General features: G+C 35.4%; 1 protein-coding gene across 4 annotated transcripts in view; it reads left to right on the top strand.

The window, feature by feature from the left end:
• Positions 1 to 428: 428 nt before the first annotated feature.
• Positions 429 to 19516, top strand: part of LOC145291330 (receptor-type tyrosine-protein phosphatase N2-like) — a 1723320-nt gene continuing 1704232 nt past the window's right edge. For 2 of the 4 annotated variants that reach the window (XM_080137086.1, XM_080137084.1), the window contains exon 1: positions 429 to 1024. In XM_080137086.1, coding sequence (XP_079993212.1) covers positions 916 to 1024 — 109 coding nt within the window. In that variant the 5' untranslated portion in view covers positions 429 to 915. The remainder of the gene's footprint in view (positions 1025 to 19516) is intronic. The other 2 variants (XM_080137087.1, XM_080137085.1) reach the window with 2 other exon arrangements.

Raw genomic sequence — 19516 nt, 5'->3', positions numbered from 1 at the left:
AAAAACGATTTCTGCTGAATATAAAGCAACAAATGTAAAGAAAAAAGTTTAGCATTAGCGTGCTAAAATGTTATATGTAAACAGAGAAAGTACATATAACGTTAATTTTTTTTTCTGCTATCAGCGGGCTAAGTTTATGATTAGGCACTTGACTTCTGCTCGAATTTGAATGTGGGTGGCCAATCTGACTTCATGTTGGTATACTTAATAATTAAAAGATGAAGAGTGGGTAGAAAGACCCATTTCTTTCTTCGTTTCATACGTCTATTTCTTTTTACATTCGTCTGGTATAATCCAGCGTTTTCTATTCCCCTCTTTCAATTGTCATACTCACTTTCGATTTCACTCTGTTGTATCGTTATATCATCCCATTCACCCCCCTCTCTCTCTCTCTCTCTCTCCCTCTCTCTCTCTCTCGCTCGCTCGTTCCACTTTGTAATACAAAAAGGAACCAAATTCTACTTTTACTTTCGCTGCTGCTGCTAATACCTACAGCTGCTCCAGCGTTCGCCCATTCATTCTTTTCTTTTTCTCCCTTCTTTTCTCCTCCAGCTATATATTAGACATTCGGAACAAAACAGCTTTGTTATTTACTTACGACATCTATATATACATAAATATATAACGACCCTCAAAGTTACGGGTTTGCAGATTTATTAAAAAAAAAAAAAAACTATGGACAAACTATAACCTAAAAAAAAAATAAATAAATAACTATAGCAACAAGAGGAGATATACTGCTACTGCGATATCATATATACTATTTCTTTCTCACTCACTCGCCCCCTGTGTGTTTGCCAAGCGAGATAGCCTCTTTATTTTGTGATCTTTTCCTTAATATCTGTCTAAATATGGATCAGAGTTGACACGGTCAGACACGCCAAAAAAAAAAAAAAGAAAAAAAAACGCACAACCATGGGGGCCCTACCGGTGACGCTTCTACTCTACATCTACGGGTTGGCGGTATTTTCAGCGGGTCGACCCCTCACCGTTGAAAACGCTCATTTCCCTCTTGGTATCATAGGTAAGAAAGATATACAACTTTCAAATCGTTTCCTGAAAACACCTCTCTTATTGCCATCATATACGAAAAAAAAAAATCCTATCTGTTGTCATGGTTATAACACTCCCCTCCCTCAATTCTACACCACGAAGATAAAGTGGGGGATCAGTTTCTAACAGAGTGGGTAACGTGAATAGATCCCCCACTTTTGGTTCGTTGATATTTTGCAACATCGCCATTTCGCTGTGTTTATTTTCTTTTACGTTTTAATTTACTTATTTTTAATTTTATTTTTCTACAACAATCTTTATTTAATGTTGATACGTGAATGGGAACTTTGAAAAACGAATATAAATTTTATTGTTTAACATTGGTTCCAGAGAACACATTATTTTTTTTTGTATTTTCGATAACATGTTAGTTTAAATTTTTTTGTTTATATTGTTTTTATTTACAATCCCAAATTTAAGCAATTATTCTTTCACGTTTATTTAAAAACTGTGCTTAATAACAATAACTCTGAAAAACGTTTCCCATTTAATTATCTTAACCCCAAAACATGGTATCGTAATTTGAAATTACTAATTTCCATTTTTAATGCAATATATATATATATATATATATATATATATATATATATCCCCACGTTTGCCTGAAATTAAATTTTTAAAATCCCATTTTTTAAACAAAATTCCTAAAGTCATAAACATGAGAATGCCGACAGATTCCCTTTTCTACATGCTTTAATATTTCTTTCATACCATATGGTCTGATGAAGTTTATGGTCTTCCCAGCAGCAGTACCAGTTTTACCATTATTGTCCATACCGTTCAACAAGAGAATATCAACATGTCATATCATAAAACTCGATTTATTCTTAAATAATCACTTTGTACTAAACATCGTTTGTATCGTTCAAATTGAAGTTGTTGCTGAATTTCGAAACATTTTTAAATGACCTTATTAACGATTCGATTAACGATCCCCCACCCCCACTCTTTGTTTACTTGTTGAATAGCCATTTACACCCAATAAGTCGATAGATTGACACATTCTAATATTTTAAAAAAAAAAGTATCAATAACGATTGTCTTTATGTAAAAATAAATAATGAAATCGAATCGTTTATATGTTGAAATATCGGAATTTTATTTTTGGTTTTGTTGCTGGAATTATGCAAACTGATTCCAGGATGTTCCCGTGTCACCTGTTTTGTGTGCTCCAACTTTACGTACAACAGGTGATTCCACTGGCACTTTCCATTATTGGAATCGGTTTTGGTTCCATTTCTACAGCCACCAAATCATAACCCTAACGTTAACTAATAACTATACCATATTACCAATAACTAAGCTTTGGTTTTTTATATTGTATGATTATCCTCTTTTTTTTTTCTTAAAAAGAAAATCAAACATTTACCAGATTAATTATATTTAATAAAAAAAAATCTGTTTAAATATCGTAAATGAGTCTACGCTGTTAACCACAAAGGACGTTAACAAACCTGGTCGCTCTTTTCTTTTTCTTTTTTAATCTTTTTAGAAATCAAGTAATGATAGTATTTCAACGTTAGTTTTAAATACTCACCGATACAAACTCGTTACTTTCATATGCGATTCCTTACTTTTTCAAAAATTTAGTGTAACATGACCTTAATAATGACTTACTACCTTAATTCTATGTTATCACTATAATTTTGATATGTAACGTGTATTTTGTATTCATAAATTTTGTGAAATATTTGTATCTTATTTTCTTATAAGTGGATTTCTTTTAATCCAACTATTGACATTTTTGTTTTATACTATGGTGTTATTCTTCCTTTGCCATTAGTGAATAAAACAAAGACATTAAACGATGCGGGGGTGGGGGATTGTTACGTCTAATATTTATATCTTAGTCATGCTGTTTGTTGGAATGATTATAAGAAACTATATTACCGATATTGCTCATCATTTATATGTGTCTTCAAGAAAATCCTTATAAATAAACAAAAATGATCCGTTAAAAGAATATGCGTAGTAACTCGCAACTAGCATTGATCGTAATGTTCCAAACACCGCGTCTCTATCATCAAAATTCTTTATTTAACGACAATGACATTCCATTTCGTACATATTTCTCTTCCTGACTTTGGTTTAAGATATTTTTCTACATAAAAAAATGGCAAAGAAGACGATTCTCATGAAGTTATTCGTTGTGTCGTAAAACTCGTTGCAAGCCACCTAAACGAAGAATTGTATCACTGCACTGGTTGACCAGTGGAAATACACTCCATATGGGCCGATGAGAAATATCTGGCAACTGTCATCACTTATGTCCAATTTAATGTGTTTTACTTCTAATTGTAAACCTGAAAGTTCATTGTTGTTAATTAGTAATAATATAATAGGTAACGTAGGTAGACAGTGGCGAAACGTTATCTGTGTTCTATACACAGAGAACATTATTATATATTACTCTTTCTCCATTCATTTGTTTTGTTGTTTTTAATTTTTTTTTTTTTTGTAATATAGTTATCAGTAACAGTGGAAGTTCTTCGAATTTAGTGTATTAGATGAACGTAATTGTAAAATTATATATATATATGTGTGTGTGTGTGTGTGTGGAGGAGAAATAACCAGAGGGATCAAGTACTAATAGCATATTTTACTACAAATAACACTACATATTAATTCGATCAGCCATAACTGCCTACAGTTTCACGAAAAAGGGTCTCCAAAAACAACACGTACATTGGCATGACTAGAACCAGTATATCTCGCTGGCTTACATGTCACCTGTCTTCCTCAAACCGCTCCATCTACCAACACCATGCAGCACATGAGACCCCCCCTCCAAAAAAAAAAACGAATTTAGGAGTATATTAATTAAACACACCGTCATTTTAGCCGTTTCACATTGTGATCTACACCTCCCAATCATGAAACACTACTCATTCGCAATGAACAAACCGACCATCAATCAGGGGTAAAGCACGTGTATATGATTTTACTGATTTTAAACAATTTTAATCAACTTTTCAATAAATTCACCAAACGCAATTTTTAATTCATCACTCACCTGAAAACGACTCCTGGAAGTCGAAAACAGACGCAACTATGGCAAATTTCTTTTTACACTCGAACAGAACGTTCGAACATTGGCCCAACAAAAAGAAAAATGGATTCCAAGAAAAACAAACAGGAATTATCCTGCTGTTCAACAAAACATGCATAAAAGAAAAAATGGTGCCACAAAATGCTAACATAATGTGTGTATATATATATATATATATATATATATATATATATATATATATATATATATATATATATATATATACTAAATTTATATGAAAACCCGGTACTAGTGCAGAGAGTGATCCGGACGTAAATAATAACGTTATTATTTAAAAATAACATGGGGAGGGGAGGGTGTTTTGTACCTATTCTATACTTTAACCTTACAGTTGAATAAAAAACATATAAAACTTTACTTAAACTTGAAAATACGATTTAAAAAATTGCGCGTATCACTCTCTGCACTAGCACTGAAACCCCTAACCAGATGAAAAAGTTCAATATTCGAGATAGAGCATTGATATAAGAAATTCAATTTAAATTCTGTAAATAAGAATTTACAACAATTTGTCATTTAAGCAATACAATTTGAAAAGTCGAATAATTAATTATTGTAAATTTTAATTTGAATTCAGTTTAAATTGAATTTCTTATATATATAATTCTTCTTGAACTAGTCTTTCCTTTGCAAACACTCCAACAATTTGAATTTCGTTATTTTATATTTTCACGATTCGACTGAGTTTATATTTGTATTGTTTGGATTGGAGGTTCGAATCCCCAACAAAGTAGTTAACAATATATCCAGTTCAGTTTCGTTCACATAATAATAATAATAATAATAATAATAATTATTATTATTATTTAAAAAAAAACATTGTTTTAATTGTTTCTTAGCAATATTTCCTGTTTCTAACTCTGTTTTAATCATTGTTATCTGAAGTATAATATTAATAAAAATAATAACGATGACAACTACCCGGGTCACGAAGACTGGCCCTCACATTCGACTGAAAAGGTCAAGGTTAGAGTTCTTTTCAAACACATATTGTGCTTTGTGATGTGCATGGCGGACGTAAGAGTGAAAGTGTAGGCTATTTTTTGAATGGCCGAGAATCCCACATAAAATTGTTCTTGTGCCAAACCTGATCACTTGCGGAGGGAATAATTAATCTCTTCTATTTCATTTTTTTTTTCATATTATTTCTCCCTTTTCTCTTAAAGTAATTATTTATAATTTTCTTATTGAAATCTTATTACTAAGTTAATGGCAAACATATGGTCCAGATGTGGATCGGTTCCCCGTTAATAAACTGGCCTGATCCATTTTACTCTTTGCCTTGATAGAAACTAGACATGTCAATATTGCATATGCTTTTGTTTATAAAGATAATCATTATTGCCCATACTTTTACACTCCTTTCATACTTGCCATACATTTAAATTCTATTAAATAATTTTTTTAAAATTACTGATCAATAATAAAAACTGTGAATATACTATGTGAATACTTAATTACAAAAATACTTTAGCATTTTTTTATAAAGTAAGTCATAATTAGAAATTATGTTATTACATTACGCATCCTAAGGTCTCTTCATAAACAATTGTTTTAAATAGTTTTAAATTCTCGAATTGATTATTATTATTATTGGTGGTGGTGGTGGTAGTAGTAGTAGTAGTAGTAGTAGTAGTAGTAGTAGTAGTAGTTATCGTTATATAATTTTAATGTTGGCTCCATTAGAAACATTTTTGATATGCTATTAATTTTATTGGTATGAGAAATACTTTCATTTTGGGAAAGAAAGTCAAATTATCCTTAAAGATAATTTGACCTAGAATAAAAGGATTACCAAGCAAAAGTCAGTTTTGTTTAATCCAAATTGTTTTGATGAGAATCTGAATTTATAAACCTCCGTGTGATGATTTCTAACAATTCTTAAAAGTTGTGCTGGAATTGGACTTACGTTATGCAGACAACCTGACAATAAATTCTGGTCGATTCCTTTTTTTAACCTCTTTAGTGATAATCTCCACATTACTTAAAAATCTAGTTGTAACCAAGATTTTCAGACGTCATGGAGATGGACAGGCATGCTGTTAAAGATATCAACTTTGTGAATTATGGATAAATGTACAAAGTTAATGTATTAAATATAAAAGCAATTACGTTATTAATCATTATCCAGAATCTTTAACTGACATAATGACAATTGCTAACCTATTTATTGTCGCATTCAGATAATGACTGAATCTTACTAAGAACATTTTTTCTACATTTTTCAGGAAGATTTTAAAGAAAAATTCTATCCATGATCTAAATGAATTGATCAAAATAAAATTGTCTTGAAATGTTTTTCCAGCAGACAACTGTAGTCTAGACATGAAGCCAACAGATTAGTTTATTCTCTTTGCGACACACTTCTGACTTTCATAATTATATTGTAAGGCTTTATGTAAAAGCCCTAGTGTGGCATGAACCCTGGTCAGGTTCAATAGAAGGCCTATTAACTAATGTTAACAATGTTTCAAAATTAATAATGATCCTTTAGTTTAAAAGTGAATCCTCTGCATACAAAAATATACACAACTTGTATAGAAAAGCAATATCTGAATTTTCTCAAAGAGTTTCCTTTTCACTTCCTTTGCATAAAACTAAAAAGGCTTCCACTTTTTGTGAATGTTTGTTTTTTACCTACATTAAAATTTGTCTGAAATATCTTCATGAATAAAATCATTCATACAATAATGTACCCAACTGATAAATGCTGAAATGAGGAATCGACTTTGGCTGAAATGTAAAAATCGTAAGAAAATATGGGAGATTTTTTTAGCTGCAAGACAGGAAATGCATTACGATTATGAGATATGTCTATGTAGTATGAAAAGAAAACGTTGACAACATCAGGACGTCAACGGAGAAAGTAATGTTGGATATCTTTTGTAACCATTACAGCTGATAGAAAAGAGAGAATACAAGTTGGTACAGAGAAAGATAGACAGAAAAAAAAAAGCAAAAAAGAACTATTAAATAAATTTGTTCAAGTCAGAAGTTTTATTTTTCGGCTTTGAATCAGCAGTGAAGAAGATGTTACTATCTTTTATTTACTTGGTATTAGAAGAAAAAGGAAATTCTAATTTCACTCTTATGATAAAAAAACTAACATGCGATGTAAAGAATTCTATGAAATTCTGTTGTGTATAATGTAATAATTTTTACTTACCGGGACTTGATGTGGGGGGGGGGTGAAGCAATGGAATTCTGTGTGGCAGTCGTTCAAGCAAAAGGTTTGAAAGTGCTTGGTCGACTATTTTTATAATAGTGTTTGTTTTTTGTCCACTCACGTGGATCGGACTTAACATTTGCATAGAATCGACTAGTGCGTATAAAAACACTATCAGTGATATTGTTGGTTGGCCTTTTTGTTTTAGTCCAGCAGCCCGTTTCATAGTTACTGTTACAAAGACGATATGTCGGTGTAAGCAACGAGGCAATTCATTGCAACTCCTGTTGACCAAGAAAAGGAGTGAAAGGTTTACCACGTAAGGTAAGGGTTTCGTTGTTTGTTCCTTCTACGTCGAGTTCTGGTTTAACCCGTTGAGTTGCAGAAACGCCCCCTCCCCCTTTTAGTCGGTTAAAATCCGACACTTTGCAACGAATCGCCAAAAAAAAAAAAAAAATGAACGACCCTGTTACTCGAAGGGAACTAGAGAGAATGCTAGACCTTCTTCAAAGAAAAATAAGGATGACTGTGGTGGGGACGGAAGAGGAACCTCTTTCCTTGAATGTGTTTTTATCCTTTGAAAAGGATATAGAAGGATGGCTAGAGGAGCTAGAGGGTGTGTCTTGGAGTATGGAGGAACAACTTGCTGCCTAAGAGGAAGCTGACTCGCTTGCCGAACTATTTCAGGCTTCTCTTAAATTTAAGAGAGAGGTGCGACACCGACTGGGTGTTGTACGGGCAATCAGTGAAGGAAATACTACAGAGGTCCCTATAAAAGATAGGAGGTCCCCCAACGTTGAACCAACCTTTAACCTTCATATTCAGGAAGCCACTAGTATCCCAGACCCAACTAAGTCCTTCAACCCAACCGCACATTCTTCCTTTTCAGTAGAACCTTTTAAAATCAAACTGAAAGGGCCACATTTCAGTGAAAGGGATTTTGAAAGAAATAGAAGTTTTAAGGACTTTCTCGCCAAGTTTGAGAGTTGTGCGATGTCAATACCATCGGCAACAGGAAAGCTGTATTTTTTAGGTGTTCTCTTGAGAGTAGAGCCCTTCAACTTATTGACCACCTGTCAGTTTTCAAAGACAGTTATCCAGTGGCTCTAAAATTGTTGAAGGAACAATACTTGGATGAGGAAGAAATATGCGGCGAAATAATACAAAGTATATTAGATTTTCACTTGGAGAATCCTAAAAATTTGGTGGGGTCGAAGGACTTTATGATAAAAACGCTGGCGGATGTATGGGAACTTAGAGCATCATACAGCTGTGATTTATATGATGACATGTCGGCAGGTGCAATAATAATTTCTCAGGTATTGTTTGCAAAATTACCACCCAACATAAAAAATGAACTGATCAGCATTGCTGGAAAAACATACCCAACCTTGTCAGTAATCCTGTTAAAGACACCAGAAATTATCAAGCGGTTTTTGATTGTTAAGAAACCTGAACAGCACCCGGTGGCTAAGCTGAGACCCCCACCAAGACTTAGGAAAGAAAAGGAAAATGAATCCCATTCCTCCCTGAAGGCTTTCAATACCAAAGTGGAATCAAAACCATACCAAACCAATGTGCCCTTTGAGAACGGCTAGAAATAGTAGCTGTAACAGCTGCACTGTTAAGGGCCACGTGACAGCAATGTGGCCAGACAAGAGAGGCAAGGTGCGTGTGGGCACCTGTTTATATACGAATGATTACAGATACGGATTCATGTCGCCAGTAATAAGCATAGTGGTAGGAAAGGGAAATAGACAGTTGGAAATAAATTGTCTCCTGGACACCGGAAGCCAAAGGACCTACTTGGATACCTCTGTGCTGGAAAAACTGAATTGTCTTTCTACAGCTAAAGAAAGTAGGTTGGAAGTGAAAACCTTTTTGGGTTCAGAAACAAGACCTTTTAGGAGGCCTCTGTGGAATTAAGACTTATCTCTGAGAAAATTCACGCTCTTCAAGTTCTTCTTTCCTGTAAATTGAATCTTTCACATGAATTACGGGAGCTTCTGCAGATAGTTAAAAACTTGAAACGACATCGATTGGCAACTAAGCATAATCCCAGAGACAATTATATTAAAATTGAGGGGCTATTGGGAATTGACGCCATTCAATTCATAGAACTGTTTGAAATCGTCCCCTGCATGTATGGAGCCGTTTTTTCCACTCCGAAAGGATTGTACCTTTTGGCAACTGCCATTGCTTCATGTATAAGAATCAACTAAAACCAAGGCACAAAGTAGAGAGAGGGGCAAAAATTAATTATACCTCTTTGTTGGAAAAACACCTCCCCTTTCAGAGTATAAAATTAATTTTGTGCTGAACCCAGTGGAGAAATGCCTAGACCCGTTAAAAGCTTGGTTTGAAGAAGGAAACGTCCAGAGAGGACTGGAAAGTATGTTTAGCATGGAGTCACTAGGGTTACCTGTCACAAAGGAATTCTCCACCGTGGATGAGGAGATGGTACAGAAGTTTAGGAACACTATATCCTACAGAGATGGCCGATACCATGTACAGCTGCCATGGTATGAAGACAAAGTGAAGTCTGTGCCTTCTAACCACAATGCCGCTCATAGAATACTAGGAAGTGTAGTTAAAGACCTGGAGAAGAAAGATCTCTATGATCAATACTTGGAAGTTTTTAGACAACAGGAAGATGAGGGAATTATAGAGGAAATAACAGTGACTCCAGAAGACTTTCAAAATTATATATGGATTCCGCACAAACCAGTACTCAAACTGGCTGATCAGATGACCATGAAGGTTAGACTTGTATTCAATTGTTCCTACAAGGGGGCAAATTCTATATCTCTGAATGAGGCAGCCTATCCAGGAGTCAACCTAATGGGAGACATGTTGGAACTGTTGATTCGTTTTAGGGCCAACAAATATGTGTTATTGGCTGACATAAGGAAAGCATTCCTTATGATTCGTCTAGACCTGGAAAAGGACCGCAATCGTTTCTGTTTCTTTTTAAAGAAAGGTGACAACTTGCATTGTTACAGATACTCTACCATCTTATTCGGTTTCAATGTCCCTTTATATTAAATTATGTTTTGAAATATCATTCAGAAGAATTTCCATCAGATGAATGTTCCCAGGTCGAACTTTTATGTGGACAATTTGGTGAAAACAGGAAATGACGTAAATACTCTATCTACATTATACACAACGGTGAAGGAGCGACTGCAAGAGGGTAACTTTGAGATAAAATCCTGTAACTCCAACAGTGCAGTGTTACGAAAAAAGATGACGGCAGATGGAACTGTCAAGGTTTGATTCTGGTGTGGAGAAAGTTTTAGGGTATTTGTACAGCCCCCAACATGATACTATGAAGGTCTGTACACATCAATGCGATGTAACGGCATCAACAAAAAGGAAAATGCTGTCTGCAGCTTCCAAAGTGTTTTATCCCTTGTCCCTTTGTCTTCCAGTAACAGTGAGGAGCAGAATGCTGATAGGAGAACTTTGGAGGCAAAAGTTGGATTGGGATGATTAAGTTCCAGAGGAGTCAAAAAAAACATGGAAAGCTCTGGCGAAGGACTTAACAGAATTGGACTGTATCATTTCCAAGGAGAGTCCTAGACGAAAATAAGCCACTAAAATTGTTCCTATTTTGTGATGCCTCCAAAAATGCATACGGCTTTTCAGTATATGCCGTACAGGATGGACAGTTAGCACTGGTGCTTGCTAAAGCCAAAGTAGCACCCTTACAAGATAAATCGCTCCCCACTTTGGAGCTTTTGTCAGTATTCCTGGCATTGAAATGATTTCCCTTTATAAAGGAAGCCTTAAAGAACTCCTTGACTGAAAAATTATATGTTCTAAAAGACGCTCAAGTGGTATTGGCTTGGATACTAGCCAAGTCGATAACCACAAAATAAAAACATCTTTGCGCGCAACAGGCTGCAAGATATAACACAAATGTCGGCAACAATCAGGTCAGAGATGAAGTTGGAGTTGAGTTTCCAATACGTGCCAACTAAGGAAAACCCAGCCGACTACATCACAAGAGGACTAACCTTTAAAAATTTTAAGGAAAACCTTTCCTATTGGTATGAAGGCCCTGCGTGTATAAAGCAGGAAGAAATTTGGTGGAACAGGGTCGAGTTAGGTTGCCTCTCCGAAGAACAAAAGGAATGCGTTCATCCTGCAATGAATTTGTTTATGAGACATAGAAACGAAAGTCCCCCTATAGTCTCTGTAGAAAGATTTTCCAGCTTCAACAGATTAGTTAATGTAATGACTTTGCTTTTCAAGTTTATCCACAAAACGTTGAAGAGAAGTGAGGACAATCACCTTCTGGCAAAAATTTATTTGATAAAATTAATGCAAAGGGAATCTTTTGCCTCAGAGTTAGATTTTTTGTTGGATCCTGAAGGTAAGAGTCCATCAAAACTAGTGAAAAACTTAAACCTATACCTGGATCCCCCCAATATCATTAGTTCAAGGGGAAGGATAGGTGGATCAGAATGGCATTCCTATGAGGTGCAAAATCCAATTCTTTTGGGTAAAAAACACCATTTAACAGGTTTAATTATAAAGGACACTCATCAGAGAAACCAACATTTGGGTTTGGCAACAACCTTAAATGAAATAAGGTTACAGGGGTATTGGATACCACAGGCCAGACAGGCTGTAAAAAACTTGTGAGTACTTGTGCCAAGTGCAAAAGATACAATGCCACTGCCTTCTCGACACCGAATGCAACAGACTTTCCTAGCTCTAGAGTAAATTTAGTAAGACCATATCTCCATACCGGTGTGGATTACACTTGTCACATCTGGGTTAAGGGAGAAGTGAAGGACTATTAAATGTATCTTTACCTGCGTGTCTATCAGAGCTGTTCACATGGAACTAGTCCCAGATATGAGTGTATCTTCATTCTTACAGGCCTTTGTTCGTTTCACAAATGCGAATAGAATCCCCTCTCACCTCGACTCGGACAATGCAAGGACTTTCATTTCTGCAGCCAAAATAATTGATAAGGGGTTGATCACTGATGAATCAGGGAGAAGTTTGGTTCTTACCACCTTAAACATTGTACCATTCCACTTTATTCAGCTTGGTATGGAGGTACTTGGGAAAGGACGATCAAGACAATTAAATCCTGTCTATACAAAACTATAGGAAGAGGAAAAGTTGACTATTTTGGTCTATTAACCATGTTATCTGATATCCAGCGTGCCATTAAGAGTCATCCTCTGACTTATAGAAGCTCTAATGAGACGGATTGCCTAACTCCGAACTCTCTCATGAATCCAAATGTGGGTCAAGGTTTAATAAGGTTGGACAATGAAGAACTGGGACTAATGGAGCCAGTTAGCCGGATCAATTTAAAGAGGACTCTCCATCTTTGCAAAGAAAATTTAGAAAAATTTAGAAAGATGTGGCACAAAGATTACCTGTTGAGCCTTAGAGAAAGAACTCTGGAGTTATCTGACCCTTCCTTTAATAATGCCATCAAAGCGGGCGATATAGTATTAAGGACCCCCTTAAAACTAGACCATTTTGGTCTATAGACGAAGTCCTGGAGTTGATTAAAGGAAAGGATAAGTTTGTTCGTTCAGCAAAAGTAAGAAAAGGAAATGGAGCTATATTGGCCCATTCCATCAATCATTTATTTCCTCTGGAGATTAATTCTCTTTCGGAAAATGTGGAGGAAATTCTTCATGAACCAGAGCATGTGCCAGACCAAAATATATCTTCCCGACCTGATGAGAGTGTTAGAATCTGGATTTGCCATGCATGTAATAAACCGGAAGATTTCAGACAAATGGTTCCATTTTGGTTGTGTGGGCCTAGTAGATGCGCCCTCAGAAGAAGAATGGTATTGTCCAACGTGCAGGCCAAGGCGTCGGGGTAGACCCAGTTTGTTAGGGGTCTAAAAGGCACCAGAAATTTCTGGTGCAGGTCTCAGGCAAGACCTTAAAAACTGCGACTAAAAAATGAATTCCCTTCTCTTTTCCCCATCTCACCTCCTGTAAAAGACTTTTTTCTTTTTTTCGTTTTTCTTTTTTTTTTGATATGGAAATGTGTGATAATTTTTACTTACCGAGACTCGATGTGGAGGGGTGAAGCAATGGAATTCTGTGTGGCAGTCGTAAAAGCAAACGGTTTGAAAGTGCTTGGTCGACTGTTTTTATAATAGTGTTTGTTTTTTGTCCACTCACGTGGATCGGACTTAACATTTGCATAGAATCAACTAGTGGGTATAAAAACACTATCAGTGATATTGTTGGTTGGTCTTTTTGTTTTAGTCCAGCCGCCCGTTTCATAGTTACTGTTACAAAGACGATATGTCGTTGTAAGCAACGAGGCAATTCATTGCAACTCCTGTTGACCAAGAAAAGGAGTGAAAGGTTTACCACGTAAGGTAAGGGTTTCGTTGTTTGTTCCTTCTACGTCGAGTTCTGGTTTAACCCGTTGAGTTGCAGAAACGCCCCCCTCCCACTTTTAGTCGGTTAAAATCTGACAATAATGCATTGGTTTACATACTCTGGTTAGAAAAAGGATGAATTCCCTATTCCACCTTTAACAATTCATTGAACCATTTGCTATGGATATAGTGCTTCAGCATAAGAAATCCATAAATTTGTGAACATACTCTGTGTCTAGTCGGAATCAAATACATTATTTCGTAGTAAAGATTAGCAAGACCTTATGACTAAACAGTTTATGTAAGGATGTCATCTGACTAGAGAAGGTGCGAGTTTTGTAACTGATAGACTACGACTATTCAACTACTAAGAGCTAAGTTATGAACAGTTTTTCTGGCTCTAAGTTGAAATCTTGTTAGAGCCAATTCATTCACTTATATTTTATTGAGATTTGAAAAGGCATGAGCACTCGTCTCCCTAAATATTAGTAAAATTATTGGAAAAAAACTTAGTTTGTGTCTTCTTTTTTATTGAATACATGAGATTCTTTATATGAATAAATCTATTGAGGGTTTGAAACCTGAAAAAATTTCTCATTTTGAAGACTAATAGGTTATTTTTCATAGAAATTCTCTGAATTTTGTTTGTGATCATGCATTATTTTGACATTATTCTTTCAATCTTTGTTGATGAGTTCAGAAATAAAAAAAAGTCTGCAAATTAGATAGCAACATAAGTTTTATTTGTTTTTTTTTACCTTTATATTATGCTTGTAGAGATATTTATGTATTGTAGAATCACATTGACACTTAAATTGCTCCAATAGTTGATATTGCTTATTTCAAGCAAAGATTTTGCTATTAGATTATCCACTCATGGACTAGCAACCAATTTGAATTCTGTGAATGGACTTGCTCATCTGAGCATATTAGAACATTCCAGCCTTTTTATAAACCGACGTTCTACTGTTCTGATTAAACAGTTGAGCAGTGATTACTAAATTCAATAAGTATATGCTTTTTTGTATGAATATAATATTGGCTCTTATTGACTAAAAAGTCATTAAAAAATTTCGAAGCATAGGAATCCTTATGCATGAAAACTGTTTGTCTGGTTATAAAGTGTTGAATTATGTGTAAAGCATTCTGATTGGCTAAGAAGGTCATTATTTTACATTTGAAACTTTTTATGTTAAAATGTAGTACTTTGCTTTTAAGCTCTGAATCTGTCGGCTTTATGTCAAATTAGGTATGTGTCCGAAATCTGCAATACATCACTAATGCATTTTTTTAAGGTAATTCTTATTGATAATGATTTATATTAGTTTTATTTTTACATGGAGGTCACCACTTATCAAGGCCCGAAGGCCACTCAGGGATAAGGGTTATTGCATGTACAGTAATCAATGAGATAGTATTGTAGTAATCATTAGTATTGGGCGGTTTTGATAGAGTGTCTTACTTAAGGGGGCGGTTTGTCAGGAGTTTGTTTATGTTGGACTTGAAGACGTCCAAGTCGTAGTCAGGTGGAAAACAGCCAAGCGGCAGAGAGTTCCACTGGCGTGCAGTTCTAAGAAAGGAGCTTTGCTCATGGAATCTACGTTTGGATTTAGGCACAGATAAAGAGTGGGGAAAATTATTGACAGTAGTTTCAGCCAGACGGGTGTTTCTCATGAAAAAATTGGCGATGGGGGACGAGGGATTGGAGCTCAGACGAGCACCTGCCATGAAAATAGGGATAAAACAAAGACAGGCTTGCAACGTCTCTTCTGTGGGAGAGAGGTTGCAGGGAAGAGAAAAGGGCATCCCCCACTAAACCACAAAGTCTATTTTGTACAGTCAAGGCAGAATAGGCTGTTTTTAGCAGCTCTTGCCCAGATGTGGCAGCAGTACTCCATCCTTGGACATACTTGGCTTTTATACAGACAGAGAATTGCATCAGTAGTGAGATATCTTCTGGAGCGGTAGAAGGATCCCACCATTTTCCCAGCATCCCTGGCAACAGATTTGATGTACATGTTCCATTTCAGATCAGGAGTAAAGGTCAAACCCAGAAGCTTGTCAAAACATGGAGCCTCTCCAAGACGAGAGCTATCCATTTCAATTGATGCCAGATGGGGATCAGAGCGTTGATGTAAAGATAGAAGCTTGGTTTTGGATGCATTAAAAGTGACCAGCCATCTCTTCCCCCATTGTACCACGTGCTCAAGATCAGAAGAGAGAGAATTAGAGAGAACTTTTTCATTTACGACCTTTGATGTGTTGCCATAGATGGTCGTGTCATCAGCATAGATGTCAACGAATGATTTAAGTAAGTGTTTTGGGAGATCATTGATGTAGATCAGGAAGAGAGTTGGACCCAGGATGGACTCCTGAGGGACTCCAGCATTAATACTGTGGGCCTCTGATTTCTGCCCATCAACCATTACTCTTATGAACCTATCAGAGAGAAATGATTTAATGATTGAGAAAACATTCCCAGTAATACCGTAGCTGGAAATCTTGTGAAGTAGGCCCTTATGCCATACCTTATCGAAGGCCTTTGATATGTCAAGAGCAATTGCCCTGGAAAGGAAACCTTTGTCAAGAGATTCACTAATCCTGTGTGATATAACCGTTAGCACATCTGTTGTAGATCTTGCAGAACGGAAACCATATTGCATGTCGCTAAGAAGGTTGTTTGTGTTGAGGTGGTTGACTACTTCTTTATTTTATATAGATTCCACCAACTTACTCATGACACACAGGAGACTTATTGGTCTGTACTGAGAGGGGGATGACTTTTCACCTGAATTCTTAAATACAGGGCATACTGATGAGGTTTTCCAGGGTGTTGGAAAGCACGTCTCCTTAAGGCAATGCTTAAACAGTTTTGTAAGTATGGGGTCAATTTCTGGTTTGAGCTTTTTCAGCACTATAACTGGAATGCCATCAGGACCAGTTGCTTTACTGGAATCAAGGTTCTTGATTAGCTTGGCGACCTCACGCACAGATATTTGTATGTTGCATAGTGTGTTGTCTGTTATAGGAGGAAATACAGGAAGTTGATGGTCATTGTCACATAGGGTAGAATTAGCAGCAAAGTTCTTGGCAAATAGTCTGGCCTTGTCTGATGCTGACGAGATGACCTCAGGTCCATTGATGATAGTTTGGATAGAACGCACGCTTCTGTTCAAGATCCTGTTTGCTATTTGCCAGAACTGGTGGGAACCAAGCCGCTGCTCAGCTACTTTGGATTTAACAGACTGAGCATATAGCTCTCTTGTATGTTTTATTACCCTTTGACAGTGGTTGCTGGCAGTCCTGAAAGCAGCTTTAGTCTCAGTACATCTATTATGTTGGTAGCTATGGAAAAAGTGATCTCTGTGCGCGATGGCAGCAGCACATTCAGGGGAGAACCATGGCTGGCTGTTAGGTTTTTGTTGGAATTTTTTGGATGGTATGAATCGGTCTATACCTATAATTAACCATTCCGTCAGGTCTGATACTATAGAGGACACATTCTTTTTTAAACATGGAATGCAGAAGTAGGTCAGATATGAATGTACGGAAGCTATCCCAGTCAGCTATAGAGTATCGATATACAGTACGGTGGAGAGGTATGTCTGAAGACTTATTACATTTCATTTTTATCTTAACTGCTGCAACAGAGTGGTCAGAGGATCCCAGAGGAGATAGAATGGAACATGAACACAGCTCAGGGGAAGTTGTGAGGAAAAGGTCTAAAAGGCTTGCATATTGACCGGGTGTATCGGGTACATGGGTGGGTTCGTGAACAAACTGAGTGAGGTCATAGGCAATGGCAAAATCGTGATAAAACCTCCTCTCGTCATCGGTTTTATTTGAGTGGGTCAGCCATTCCACATTATGGACATTGAAGTCACCGCAAATGTGAATGTTAGCCAAAGGATGAGCAGACAGGATGTGGTCAATTTTCTCAGATCTGCTCTTAAAGATAGTAACTCCACAGTTTGCTGGTGTGTAGTTTCTTTTTTTATTTAATGTGAAAGTTATTAAATACGTTTTTCTTATTTGAAAGTAGAATTGAGCTCGACTTCGTATCATATCCATCCCTTCTCTCTTTGAAATAATTGAATGTCAGGGTAGCAGGGTCAGTCGGAAGGAGCGGAAGGATAATTTTTTTATCCAACTCCTTAAGACTAATAAATTTATTTTTTTACATGGTTTTCCTGTTGGGTTTTACCAGTTATTTTTATTTTTTTTTATTACATTTTCATTCCAAACAAGGCACATTGCCACTTTGATGTAGGGAATCTAAGTACTTGTACCCCGTACATATCCCTGACAAACCTGTTTAGCAATAAGATCTCACCCCTTCACTGCTGAGGTTCCTAGATGTCAAAAAGCCTTCTATTCTAATAGTCTCTTCCCTTGAACAGCTAGATTTTGGAATTCCCTTCCTGCTATCTGCTTTCTTGGTGGTACTGATATGCAGAAATTTAAATGTAACATAAACTGACATCTTGCTAATCTTCCCTAGACATGGTTTCAAAAAGTAGCCTTTTTCGTCCAAATGGTGATATGTCTTGTTAGGAGTTAACATGAGTAAAATAAATAAGTAAAGCTGTTAGAGTGTATATGTGAGTATATTTATCATACAAGTGAATGTTAAACGTAAAAAATGATATACATGAAAAGTAATAATAAAATGCTGAATAGGTGTGGGAGGCTGGTATATGGATCTGCAGAATAGATTTCCACATAGGGGTCAAGGAGTCGGGAGTCGAAGTTGGAAGTCGGAGTTGGAGTCTAGGATATCAAAGGAGTCGGAGTCGGAATTCTAGGAATTAAAAAAATCGGAGTCGGACATTCACCATCCGACTCTGCAACCGTCGGATTATAGTAACTATTTTTACTAAAAATTATAAATTTGCAGAATACACATGATGTGTACGCAGTTTGAGTTTCATGCAAAAAAATTTCTATATGATAAAATTTCTATATAAAATTTCTATATGATAAAATTTCTATATGATAAAATTTCTATATAATATTTCTATATGATAGAATTTCTATATGATAAAATTTCTATATGATAAAATTTCTATATGATAAAATTTCTATATGATAGAATTTCTATATGATAAAATTTCTATATAAAATTTCTATATGATAAAATTTCTATATAAAATTTCTATATGATAAAATTTCCATATGATAGAATTTCTATATGATAGAATTTCTATATGATAAAATTTCTATATGATAAAATTTCTATATGATAAAATTTCTATATGATAGAATTTCTATATGATAAAATTTCTATATGATAAAATTCCTATATGATAAAATTTCTATATGATAAAATTTCTATATGATAGAATTTTTATATGATAAAATTTCTATATGATAGAATTTTTATATGATAAAATTTCTATATGAAAGAATTTCTCCTGCCTCTTTGGACAGATCCTTTTTTTTATTATCTTTATTGATCCCTATGATAATTACATGAAATATTTAAAATCTTAATGCAAAATCAAATTCTGTATGATGGTTCACCAAAATTCCCTCTTAATTTTCATTTTTACTATTAGTTTTGAATTCATTCAATTTCATCTTGAAACGATTTTTAATTCTGTTCTTCAGCTGATATTCTAACTTCTTTAAAAGACATTTTCTATTAGCAAAATAAAAACGAAATTGTTCAGTCGATCTAGATTTTGAAATCTGACTTGCCAATAACATTCTAAGCCGAGGAGAACTATAAAAAATATCCCTGTAGAAATGCTATCAATTCTTTTGATAGTTTCAATTAAATTTCTAAGTTTCAATTAAATTTCTCAGTAAAGTAGGTCATCCTAATTTTTTTTCTTTTTCTCTCTGTAAC

The sequence above is a fragment of the Euprymna scolopes genome, chromosome 12 (assembly GCF_053919585.1).
Source record: "Euprymna scolopes isolate OS-2025 chromosome 12, ASM5391958v1, whole genome shotgun sequence".
Taxonomy (NCBI): Eukaryota; Metazoa; Mollusca; class Cephalopoda; order Sepiida; family Sepiolidae; genus Euprymna; species Euprymna scolopes.
Note: the sequence above shows the minus strand (reverse complement) of the source record. Positions and strands in the feature narration are given on the sequence as shown.